At 53.3% G+C, this 12,069-nt stretch overlaps 1 protein-coding gene across 5 annotated transcripts in view; it reads left to right on the forward strand.

The window, feature by feature from the left end:
• TULP1 (TUB like protein 1) overlaps nt 1-12,069 on the forward strand; it is a 13,286-nt gene continuing 1,217 nt past the window's right edge. Inside the window, exons 1-13 of one of the 5 annotated variants that reach the window (XM_053905098.1) lie at nt 1-102; nt 219-264; nt 684-816; nt 1,050-1,205; nt 1,831-1,986; nt 2,702-2,803; nt 2,878-2,997; nt 3,279-3,385; nt 6,754-6,924; nt 7,122-7,234; nt 8,529-8,643; nt 8,720-8,818; nt 10,907-11,078. In XM_053905098.1, the coding sequence (XP_053761073.1) occupies nt 56-102; nt 219-264; nt 684-816; nt 1,050-1,205; nt 1,831-1,986; nt 2,702-2,803; nt 2,878-2,997; nt 3,279-3,385; nt 6,754-6,924; nt 7,122-7,234; nt 8,529-8,643; nt 8,720-8,818; nt 10,907-11,078 (1,537 nt within the window). In that variant the 5' untranslated portion in view covers nt 1-55. Of the gene's footprint in view, nt 103-218; nt 265-683; nt 817-905; nt 1,206-1,723; nt 1,987-2,701; nt 2,804-2,877; nt 2,998-3,278; nt 3,386-6,753; nt 6,925-7,121; nt 7,235-8,528; nt 8,644-8,719; nt 8,819-10,906; nt 11,079-12,069 lie in introns of those variants that run through there. The other 4 variants (XM_053905099.1, XM_053905102.1, XM_053905100.1 and 1 more) reach the window with 4 other exon arrangements.

Below are 12,069 nucleotides of genomic sequence, written 5' to 3' on the forward strand. Positions count from 1 at the left end.
GGCTCCTAGAGCTGCACGGTGGCCAGAGAAGGGGGTGTGGATAGGCGAATGCACCATGCCGCTGCAGGACGACACCCTCCGAGAGGTGTGGGCCTCGGACAGGTCCGGAAGTGTCCCCCACACCTCAACCTACCTGAACCCTGGGGGGCCCAGGTGGAGGGGCTGGGGAAGGGCAGGAAAAGGGGAGGAAGACAGTCTGATTCCTTTGCTACCCTCAGCGGACATGAGGAGGAAGGCTCGGATATCCAGCAGCGCCCCAAGCAGGTATGTCGCCCCTGCTTGGAAAGGAGGCAGGGAGAGCTCCCCCTCGCCTCAACTGCATGTAAACCTCCTCAGGGTAGCGGATCTGGGAGTGAGACGCATTCCCTTTGGGGCAGCGTCTGGAGGTTGCTTTCCTGCAGGGGTGTGTGTGTGTGTGTGTGTGTGTGTGTGTGTGTGTGACTTCGAGGAAAGGGATGTTTGGGGGCATGGGATGTCCAGGGGAGGAATTGGGCCTTGGGGCCTTTGGGGGTGGCCATGGTGCACGGGAGGGGTCATGGTTCCCCACCCCAAGAAGGAGGCTGCTGTTCCCCTCCCGATAATCCGCGGTTATTTCTGGCGGCTCAAGAGATTAGAGGGTCATGGTCAGCCCTCAGACCCCCCCCCCCCTTTCTTTCCTCTCCCTCCTCCTGACCCCCACTCAGCAGCGACCCGCCAAGGGGCAGAAGTTGAGGAAGAAAAGGACGGAAGCCCCTGAGTCCCCCTGCCCCGTGGGATCCAAGCCCCGGAGGAAACCTGGAGGCGGGCGGGGGGCCGAGCCCGGGGGTGCCCCCAAGGGTGAGGGACGCGGGAGGGCTGCGGCCGGTCCTGGATTCTCGAGGGGGTGCAGAAGAAGGGAAATGGAGGGGTGGGAGCCGGCCGGAGTAGAAGTGCGTGGGGGCCGGGGGCGGGGGATGAATGAAAGCCGGGGGAGATCCCCACGGCGAGGAGCCGGAGGGGGCAGCGGCCAGGGCTCGGGCGCCGTCGGAGGAGGGGGTCTGGCCCTGCCTGACCCCGGCCTCTCGGCTCAGCCGGGCGGAGGGGGAAGCCGCGGGAGGAGCCCGCCCCGCAGCCGCCCGGGGCCCGGACGCCGCAGACCGTCTACACCAAGTTCCTCAGAGACCCCGAGGCCAAACGCGACCCGCGGGAAACCTTCCTGGTAGCGCGAGCCCCGGACGCAGTAGACGGTGAGAGGCCGGCGGGAAGGTTGGGAGGGGGGCGCTGGAGAGAAGGAGCCAGGTGGCTGGACAAGAACAGCGACAGAGAGGCGGAAAACTCGGGAAAACAGCCTCCCCTTCTCTGGCCTTCTCTTTGAGCCAGAAAACAAAACAAAGAAAACCCTTTATTTCCGGGTGGGGAAACTGAGGCACGGAGGGGTTGAGAGTTTTGTCTTCAACTACAGCTAGGGGCCAGAGGTAGCCCAGATGCGTCTGGCTGGAGGTCAGAAACAGACAAGGACAGGGAGCAACGAAGTAGGAGAAACAGCAAGAAACAGCCCAGGTGCGGTCATGGGGGCAGAGAAGGGCCAAACTGGAAGAGAGGCAGGAATGTGTGAGGAGGTGAGAGTCCCAGAGAGAGAGAGAGGGGAAGGTGCTACAGACAAGGGCATTCCCCCCCCCCCCAACAGGATTGCCTAGCCCCTAGCATTCCCCCCAACTCCAGCTCACTCCCCCAAGCAGCCTGAGGTCATTCCCTCCTGTTCCAGGAGAGCCTCCCGCCTCTGGCTCTCATTTCCCAGCAATCTGGAGGGTACTGAGCCCCCAGCTAATGGGACACATCCCAGCCCCCATTATGAGGAGTTTCTGCCTACAGAGGATGAGGAGGAAGAAGAGGAAGACCATGAAGAGGAAGAGGAAGAGGAGGAGGAGGAAAAGAAAGAGAAAATCCCTCTGCCTCCCAAGAAGCCTCCTAAAGAGAAGACTTCCACAGGCATCAAGGAGAGGAGGGCCAAGGCCCAGGGTCAGAAGGGTGAGTGTTGAGGGTAAGAAGGGAGCACACAGACGTGTAAAACTAGCCCTGTCCTTCAGCGGCTTGGGGGCCTCGTCGATATGCCAGAGCTCACACATCAAGAAGTTACCCAGCGCCTGGACACGAGAGTTTCTCTCCCTGGTGGTGTCATCCCTGATGGTCCTTAAGTGCATAGCCTGCCTGAGGGCTCTGTGAGCCAGGGAGGGCAGAGGATTTTAGTTTTCGTTGTGATTTTTCAGCTTTTTAAAAAACTCAATATGAATTATTGTTATAATTTCCATAAAAGCATCAAAGTGATTACTGTAAAAATCAGTCAATGAATAAATGCTGTGATGGCTCTCTGGCCTGGGCACCTCACCCTACAGGTACCCCAGTCTGGTTTAAAGGTGGACAGGTAGCTGGCACCTTGGGCCCCTGTGGGAGAGGGAGAGAGTGCTCTCTGTATCACCTGCCAGAGGGGGTTTTCTGGGGATGGCATGGGAGCTGGGTTTCATTCATTCATTCATTCATTCATTCATTCATCATTCATGTATCCATGTATTCTGTAACACCTATTAAGCTCCTGGTGTTTGTCCAGGCCTTTATGGACTCGGGATTAAAACTTGATGAGCGGAAGACAGACTCTGGGCCCTTGTCAGGCCATGAGGAGTGGGTTGGAAGGTGGCCTTCAGCCCCAACAGGCTCTTCTTTGTCTAACCCCTACCTCCATTTCCAGGGGACCTGGGAAGCCCTGTCCCCCCATCCAAACCTCTTCGAATGAAGAAGAAGGAGGTACCAGCGGGGGAGGGGACCAAGATGAGAAAGACAAAGAAGAAAGGTGAGACTAGCCTCTGGAGGAACAGGGGACTCCGGGTGTGGTGGAGGGTGACTCCTTCACATCCACACACACAGGGTCTGGGGAGGCTGACAAGGACACCTCAATGAGCCCGACCAGAGTGACAAAGAAGAGCCCAGCAGCCATGTTTCTGGTGGGGGAAGATGGCCCCGCTGAGAAAGCTCGGAAGAAGAAAGGTGGGTGGCAGTGGCCTCCGGTATCAGGACATCTAGAGGCAGTCCTGGGGGTCCTGGAGTCAGAAGACTTGGGGGGCACCTTGACCTGCCCACGTTAATAGCTGTGACTATTAAGGCAGGTATTGTAGCCTTTCTGGGGCCCCTATAATAGTAATGTGGGATGATTCTCTTGTGGTTGTGGGGAGGGTCCAAGTGAGACATGGGTGTTAGATGTACTTTGCAAACCATGAAGTGCTCTGCAGGGTAAGGGGTTAACAGGCTGGTTCCCACTCCACGCCCAGGCACTCCCAAAGGCTCAGAAGAGGAGAGGAAGGAGGAAGAGGAAGAGGAGGAAGAAGTGACAAAGAACAGCAATCAGAAGGGCAAAGCGAAAGGAAAAGGCAAAAAGGTTGGGGCCCAGAGGGGAAGGGGACTGATGTCCTCAGGGAGCAGTGGCAGGGGCCTGGGTTTGGGGGACTGGAGTGTGGAACCTCGCTGGGGGGCTGGGGCCATGAAGTCACTTGGGGTTAGAATCGTGACTCCCTCTCTGATGACAGGCTAGGAGGACAAAGGGCACCAGACTTGTGAGAAAAGAAAAGGCTGTTGTGGGGTCACCATGCTGGGATTGGTGCCCTGGGGGCCTGATGTTATTTGGGCTCTAAGCCCTCCCCTCCGCAGCCTAACATCAGACATGGTCAGAGAGGCTCACACGGCCCCAATATGAAGAGACCCCATTTTCTTTTTCTTTTTAATTTTTTTAAATGTTTTATTTTATTTTTGAGAGAGAGAGAGAGCACGAGCAGGGGAAGGGCAGAGAGAGAGGAAAACATAGAATCTGAGGCAGGTTCCAGGCTCCAAACTGTCAGCACAGAGCCCGATGCAGGGCTTGAACTCACAAACCGTGAGATCGTGACCCAAACTGAAGTTGGACACAACCAACCGAGCCCCCCCAGGTTCCCTGAGACACTCATTTTCTGTACCCGGGAGGTAGAACTCACAGGCAGACAGGGACACGTGTACTCACCCGTGGGCGCACTGGCTGGCTGTAGGAGTTGTAAGAATATTTGCATGCTACTGCTCTAAGTTCTCCAAGTGCTTTCTGCTACCCCACCTCGGACCACCCACCCTTCCAGCAACTGAAGGGTTAACAGTGGCTGACAGAGGCCTCCTGCGCCCTCCCCCAGGCCCACCAGCATCCGTTCTGACGTTCTGACGGGGCATTCTCCATGAGCAGAACAGGTTGTTAACAGTTTGAATATTCCTCTTCCTCACAAATAGGACTCAGGTACCGACATGCACAGGCGGGACCAAGCAGGAGAGAGAGGGCCAGTTGGAGAAAGAAAGCGATGGAAGTCTTTGAGAAATTGGTTTCCACAAGCAGAGAGATCACCATGAGGGCAGGGCTGGGGGCTTGGCCATGTGGGCTTATGAGTCTGTTCAAGAGCGGTCGGGTCTTGGGGGACCTGATTCACATGGGCCCACATCACCAGGTACCGATATATAGACTGCAAGGCCAGTTTATTATCTCCCACGGGGAATATAACCGCGGCACAGCCTTCAGTACAGTAGGCTCTAGAAATTGACAGCTGTGGAGATGTTTGAATAAGTTCTGGCTTTCTCCACATCACATTCCAAACATAGTCTTGTGTTTCCAAAGTTTCTTCTGGAGCAGCCCGGAGTGGAGAAGATGTTCAAGGGTCCGCAGGCTAAGGGCCTGCTCGCTGCCACCAGCCTCACCTCACACACAGTCCCAACCTGCCCTCAGCAAAAACAGCCAACCACAGCGTATCGGGGATTCCCAGTGACTCTCACGTAGCACACACCCGGGCTGGCAGTCCCTTGCCCCCCGCTCTTGTGAGGGATAGCACATGAGGGCAGACGGCACCAGGCTTGTGAGAAGCAGAAGGGCAGCTGCAGGGTCGCCAGGCCAGGCCAGGCCAGCCTACGTTGTAATGCAACCAAACTGCTCTGAGGAGTTTTTCCCTGAGCAAAATAAGCTTATTTATTCATTCATTGTCTTACCTTTGTATTGCTGTGTAGCAAACCACCCCAAAACTTAGTGCCTCAAAACAACAAACATTTATTTTCTTCATTCCTGTAAGTCAGGAATGTAGGAGTGGCTTAGCGAGGCACGTACTTCTGGCTCGGGGGTCTCATGAGATTGCAGTCAAGATGTCAGCTGGGTCTGCAGTCACTCTGAAAGCTTGACTGGAAATAAAGAATCCACTTCTAGAATGGTTCACTGTCATGATTGTTGGCTGGGGCCCTCTCCATAGGGCTGCCTGACTGTTCTCATGACAATGGCAGCCAACTTCTCTCAGGGCTCAAGAGTGGCCCGAGAGGGGCGCCTGGGTGGCTCAGCCGGTTAAGCGGCCGACTTCGGCTCAGGCCATGATCTCTCGGTCCGTGAGTTCGAGCCCCGCGTCGGGCTCTGGGCTGACAGCTCAGAGCCTGGAGCCTGCTTCAGATTCTGTGTCTCCCTCTCTCTGACCCTCCCCTGTTCATGCTCTGTCTCTCCCTGTCTCAAAAATAAATAAACGTTAAAAAAAATAAAAAATTAAAAAAAAAAAAGAGTGGCCCAAGAGAGACAGCAAGGAGAAGGCACAATATCTTTCATGACCTAGCCTTAGACTAATCACTTAGAAGTGACCCATCACTTCTGCTATATTCCATCGGTCAGAAACACCGACCCTGATACAGTGTGGAAGGGGACTACACAAGGGTGTAAATACCAGGAGGCAAGGACCACTGGGGCTCGTCTTGGAGGTTGGCTACCACATTCACTGAGTATTTACTACACACTATAATAATAGCAGTAGCTAATACTGTGGTAACACTATGTGCTTAGAACACAGCAATTCATACCTTCGGCCTCACCTCAGTTCACCCCTTGACATCGTGTCCACTGAAGGAAGGTCTTTCCAAGGCCCTGGCTCTAACAGGAGGCTGCACAGCATTTAAAGCCTAGTTACACTTCTTACTAGCTATATGAACTTGGGCAAGTTGCTTAGCCTCTTTGAGCCTCAGCTCCTTCATCAGTAAAATTGGACAACTACTTCAGTAGTTACTGAGAAGGGAATTAAACCATGTAACATTTGGAAGATCCTTAGAACTATGCCTGGCACATTGGTAGGCTTTATAGGAGTGTTTGTTTAATATATCAATTAAGTAAGGTCTGTCCCGGGTGTCCAGCCCCAACTGATGCATTTCTCAGATGAAAACACTGAGTCACAGTTAAACTGGGTAAAGAGTTGGGGCGCCTGAGCGGCTCAGTTGGTTAAGCGTCCAACTTTGGCTCAGGTCGTGATCTCGCAGTTCGTGAGTTCGAGCCCTGCAGCGGGCTCCGTGCTGACAGCTCAGAGCCTGGAGCCTGCTCTGGATTCTGTGTTTCCCTCTCTCTGCCCCTCCCCTGCTCACACACTCTCTCTCTCTCTCTCTCAAAAATAAACATTAAAAACAAATTAAAAAGGAAACTGGGTAAAGAGTTAGTGGTGGAATCAGGATTTGAATCCAAGCTGTCTGGTTCCAGAGCCAGGCTCTTAACCACAAGCTAAGCAAAAAAGAAAGTGCCAAGCTCCCCAGAGCCTCCTAACGTGGGCTGCTGAGCCGCTGGGGAAGTGTGAGGGGCCCAGCCCACTGTAGCTGGCCCGTCCGTTCTCTTCCCACACAGAAAGCGGTGAGTTGTCCGGCCCACCCTGCCTGTGTCCCAGCTCCGGGGACCTGCTGAGGGCAGAGGAGCTAGTGCTGTAGGCTGATACATGCTGTGCCCCCACCCAGAAGGAGGAGAGAGCCCCATCTCCACCGGTGGAAGTGGATGAACCCCGGGAGTTTGTGCTTCGGCCTGCCCCTCAGGGCCGGACAGTTCGCTGCAAGCTGACCCGGGACAAGAAGGGCATGGATCGGGGCCTGTATCCCTCCTACTTCCTGCACCTGGACACAGAGAAGAAGGTGGGTAGGGGAGAGGGGGCAGGGGAGAGAGAGGGCAGGGGGCAGGACCCAGGCTGAGGGTGGAGCTAGAGCCAAATTGGGGGGTGGGGGGAGTGGTGGATACAGGACAAATAGGCCTTCTCTCTCCCCCCACCCTTCTCTTTCCTTCACCCATCTTCGCCTCCCATCCTCTGTCACCTGTCTCCCCCTGTCCCCAGGTGTTCCTCTTGGCTGGCAGGAAGCGGAAACGTAGCAAGACGGCCAATTACCTCATCTCCAGCGACCCTACCAATCTGTCTCGAGGAGGGGAGAATTTCATTGGGAAGCTGAGGTAGGGCTGGGAGGCCCAGGACCGCAAGAACGCCATGGCGGGTCACTTTGGTCTCCCTGTGCCCGGCAGTGTCCACCACACTGGACACTCTGGAAACGTCCCCTGACCCAGGGGTTCCCACACTTTAAATGAGTACAGATCACTTGGAAGTGTTGTTAAAATGGCTCAGTGGGTCTGGGTTTGGGGCAAGATTCTTCACTTTTTCTTTCTGAGAGAGACAGAGACAGAATGCGAGTGGGTTGGGGCAGAGAGAGAGGGAGACACAGAATCGGAAGCAGGCTCCAGGCTCCAAGCCGTCAGCACGGAGCCCGACGCGGGGCTCGAACCCACAAACCGCGAGATCATGACCTGAGCCGAAGTCGGACACTCAACCAACTGAGCCACCCAGGCGCCCCCCCCCCTTTTTTTTAATGTAGATTCTTCACTTTTTTTTTTTTTACGTTTATTTATTTATTTTGTGAGAGAAAGAGAGGGCAAGTGGCGGGGGGACAGAGAGCATTTCAAGCAGCCTCTGCGCTGTCAGCAGAGCCCGATGTGAAGCTCAGTTGCAAGAACCCTGAGATCAAGAGTTGGATGCTTAACCGACTGAGCCACCCAGGTGCCCCTCTTCATTTCTAATAAGCACCCAGGTGATGCCCATGCTACTCGACCCTGTACCTCACTTGGAATAGGTCATAAGGTCCATGAGGGCAATGTCCATGCCTGTCTTGTTCATGGTTGAATTCCTAGCACCTGGCACATAGTAGCTACTCAATAAACATTTACTAAGTGAATGAATAAACAAATATCTGGCACCTACCCTGTGCTGTGTCTCCCCATATATCTCCTCTAATCCTCACTGCAAATCTGAGAGGTAAGGGGAAGGTGAATCCCTGAGTCAGGCCTTATTTCTTTTATTTATGTGTTAATAAACACATACAGTCCACCTATGTGTCAGGCATAGTTCTAATTTCCAAATATTAATCCATTTAATCCTTCTATTGACCAAATGAGGAAAATACTGTTATTATGCCCATTTTACAGAGGGGGAAGTTGAGGCTCAGAGAGTTTAGTTTGCCTAGGGTCACACAGTAAGAGATGGATTTGAGATCTGAAGGCTGCCCAGTGTCCTTCCAGATCCAGCTTTAAAGATCTCATGAGGGAAGCGTGGGGCAGAGGACATGAATTGCTCTGTCCTACGACACCCATACCCTTGACACAGGAAGCTTTCCGAATTGCCTGGCTGGGACGAAGGGTCTTGGAGGAGGGGTACAGAATCCCCTCAGCCCTGCCCCCAGCTCCACCCTGTTTGCAGGTCCAATCTCCTGGGCAACCGCTTCACCGTCTTTGACAACGGGCAGAACCCGCACCGCGGAGGAGGCAGCACTGATGTGGGGCGCCTTCGGCAGGAGCTGGCAGCTGTGATCTATGTGAGAACTCGTCCTGGGCCCCCTGGCAGCACCCTCCCCTTTGCAGGGGCCGACCTAACAGGTGTGTCCCTCCCAGGAAACCAACGTGTTGGGCTTCCGAGGTCCCCGGCGCATGACGGTCATCATCCCAGGCATGAATACGGAGAACGAGAGGGTCCCCATCCGGCCGAGAAATGTGAGCCCAGCACCTTCCTGACACCTGTCCCTGAGGGTCCTACTCCCATGTGACCCACCCATGACCCACTCCTGGGGAGCTGGGGGGGTGGGGGCTCAGCTTGCCCACACCCAACTTCCGGAGCACACTCATCACCCCCGTGTCACAAATTCATTCTGGAAACTTGTGGAATTAATTCAGGGGTTTCGTCATTGAATTCACAGAAACAAATGCAATGGGGACTTTTTTTCCAGTTTACCCCAGATCATCCATTCATATATTCATTCAACACATGTATATTGAGTGCTGAGGATTATTCTAGGAAACTGGAAGATGTCAGTGAATAAAACAAAGATCTGCCCTCATGAAGCCGGCATTCTAGTGGAAGAGACAGTAGACAATAATTGTGATAAGCAAAAAAATTGTATAGTACGTTAGAAGGCGATAAGTGGTATGGGAAAAAAAAGAAAACGTCAAACAGGAGAAGAAAGATGAGATGTGTGTGCGTGTTCCATATTAAATACAGTGGTCAGAGTAGGCCTCACTGAGAAGGTGACATTTAAGCAAAGACCTGAAGGAGGTGAGGGAGCAAGCCTGTGGATATCTGGGGAAAGAGCATCCAGGCAGTGGGAAGAGCCAGTGCAAAGGCCCTGAGGCAGAGTGGTGCCTGGTGGGTTTGAGGTGAGAGGTGAGAGTGAGGGGTAGATTGGACCTGTACAACTGGTTTCTACCCTGGGAGAAACAGGAAGCCACAGCAGGGTTCTCAGGAGTGACATGATTTGACTTTTATTTTAAAAAGCAAAGGTTGCTTGTTTTTGTGTGTGTATGTGTGTGTGAGGGAGAGGGTAAGATGGAGAGATGTCCTGGGGAGAGGTGGCCTCCTTAGGTGTCAGTCCCTTGCTCTGCTGCTTTAGCACTGCAAGTCAGTGAGCCCAAGGTTTCACAGACAGGCGGACTGGCATGCTCCATGCTCTTAGTCAAGTCACTTTACTCATTTACAATGAAAAATCACAGCCACCAGCTGATCACGCATCCTTCCCTGCTGGAAAGTCACACCGTATTGAGAGGCCGGGCCAACCCATGGGGCACGAGGCATGTAGGGTCCCACAGTTACTCCTTCCATGCCTGGAACAAACACACAAATGCTCCAGAGGCAGTGCGTCCTGAGCATGTTTGGGCTTCGTAAGAACCACCCCGTGCTGCTTTAGGTAACTGTTTTTCGCTTCACAATTCATTCATTCTATGATCATTCATTAAAGCCAGGCACCGAGGATCCAAAATCAACACAACAGTTACCATCAGAACCATGATATTCACTGAGCATTTACTCTGTGCCAGGAACTGATCTGAATAACATTCCATGCACTATTAACTTATTTAATCCTCACAATACTCTGTTGTGAGGGAAACTGAGGCACAGGGACATTAACGAACTATTATACCCGCCCTTAGAGTATCTAATGTTGTCCATTAGAGTACAGTGGGAGAAACCATAAAAGCAAGGTGTCACGGAGACTCACAGCTAAGACACCTAAATCAGACATGGGGTCAGGAAGGCTTCAGGGAGGACATGATCTTGAGGGGACTCACTCTAAGCCATGAATGTGACTCAGGAAACTCGGGAAAGAAATATTTCAAGAGCACTATCATATAGACACCATTCCTTCCTTCAAGAAACTCTCTTCCAGGACATCTTATTTTAACTGTTTACCTGTCTCAGCAAGCGCAACTGTGAGCTCCTTGTGGGTCCCAGAATGTCTCGTTCATCCTTGTAATCAGGTACCAGCATGTGGCCATTCCTAAGACCCCTTGGGTATCCACAGCCCAGAGCACCTTCTGTGTGCCCGATGCTACTTTCCATTTTCCAACCCTCCGCTTTGGCATCCCACAGCAAAACCCCGTTCCCACAGATGTAGCCCATGCCCGCAAGGACACCACAGAGACCAAACGTGCTCTCAAGGATCCCCTGAACGGATGTTGATATCCAGGCTGCACGCTAACACAGACACGCAAAGGCGTGCTCAGGTTCCTAGGCCCCTTCCCCTCAGTCCCGAGATACCTCGGCCCCCTCTAACCGCCCTCTTCCTAATTCTCCCCCTGGCACCCCAGACCAGCGATGGGTTGCTGGTGCGCTGGCAAAACAAGACACTGGAGAGCCTCATCGAGCTGCACAACAAGCCCCCCATCTGGAATGAAGACAGCGGCTCCTACACCCTCAACTTCCAAGGCCGAGTCACACAAGCCTCCGTCAAGAACTTCCAGATTGTTCACGCCGATGACCGTGAGTGTCGGAGGGCCCGAGCCACCACCTCCAGAAACCCAAACCCTCACTGAGGCCTTTCCCCACCATCCCTCTTGCGTGCACGCTTGTGTGTCTCACTCTCTCACTACCCCCCTCCCCCCCCCTCCCCCCCCCAGCTGTCCTTTATTGCTGGAGCCAGAACAACCAGGAAGGTTACTCCCTCCTGCAGGGGCATTGACACCATGCTCCCAGGAGCCTCAGATATTCCAAGCAGGTGTCTTGGGGCTCATTGTTCCAGGCCTTCCTTCTAGCATTGACCAGAGCCTGGGGTAGATACTGGGATACCCTGGGTAAGAAAAACTGTGTTGAAGGGAGAATTAATCTGCTGGAGTTTGAAAACCACTGATAGCGCAACCTCTATGTGGTCAAAGATGGTGCTGAGGCTCAGAGAGGGCAGCGCCTTCCCCAAAGGCAGCAACTCCAGGAGGTTCCACTGGCCATCGAAATTTATTTCAAAAACACTTGCACAGTGCTTTCCATGTGCTAGGCACTGTTCTCTGGACTTTACAGATACTGAATCATTAAATCTTTCAATAACCCTGTGAGGAAGGTATTTTTGTCGCTATTTGGCAGATGAGAAAACTGAGGCACAGAGAGGTTAAGTAACTTCCCCAAGGTCATAAAGCAATTAAGAGGTAGAGCTGGCTTAACGCAGGTGGTCTGGCTCCAGAGCCCCAGCTCCTAAACCCTTCAGGTTGGCTGCCTTGTAGGGGTAGGGAATATTAATCAAGCATTTCTGAATGCCTACTCTATTGTCCTCTCTCAAGTAAGGTCAAAGGCCTGGCCTGGAGGAATTAGGGAAAAAAGATATGCCCAGAAAACACAATTAAGTACAAATGTCCCTGTTACAAGCCTGGGGGAGAAGTTCCCACTAGGGTTAAGGAAGTTTGGGGATGGAAAGATATCTCCCAAGGGACACCAAGGTTCCCAGGATTGGCTACCATCGAGCAACTTCTCCATCCCCCACTCC

This window comes from Panthera pardus, unplaced genomic scaffold (assembly GCF_024362965.1).
Source record: "Panthera pardus isolate Hobbes unplaced genomic scaffold, ASM2436296v1 HiC_scaffold_17, whole genome shotgun sequence".
In the NCBI taxonomy this organism is placed as follows: domain Eukaryota; kingdom Metazoa; phylum Chordata; class Mammalia; order Carnivora; family Felidae; genus Panthera; species Panthera pardus.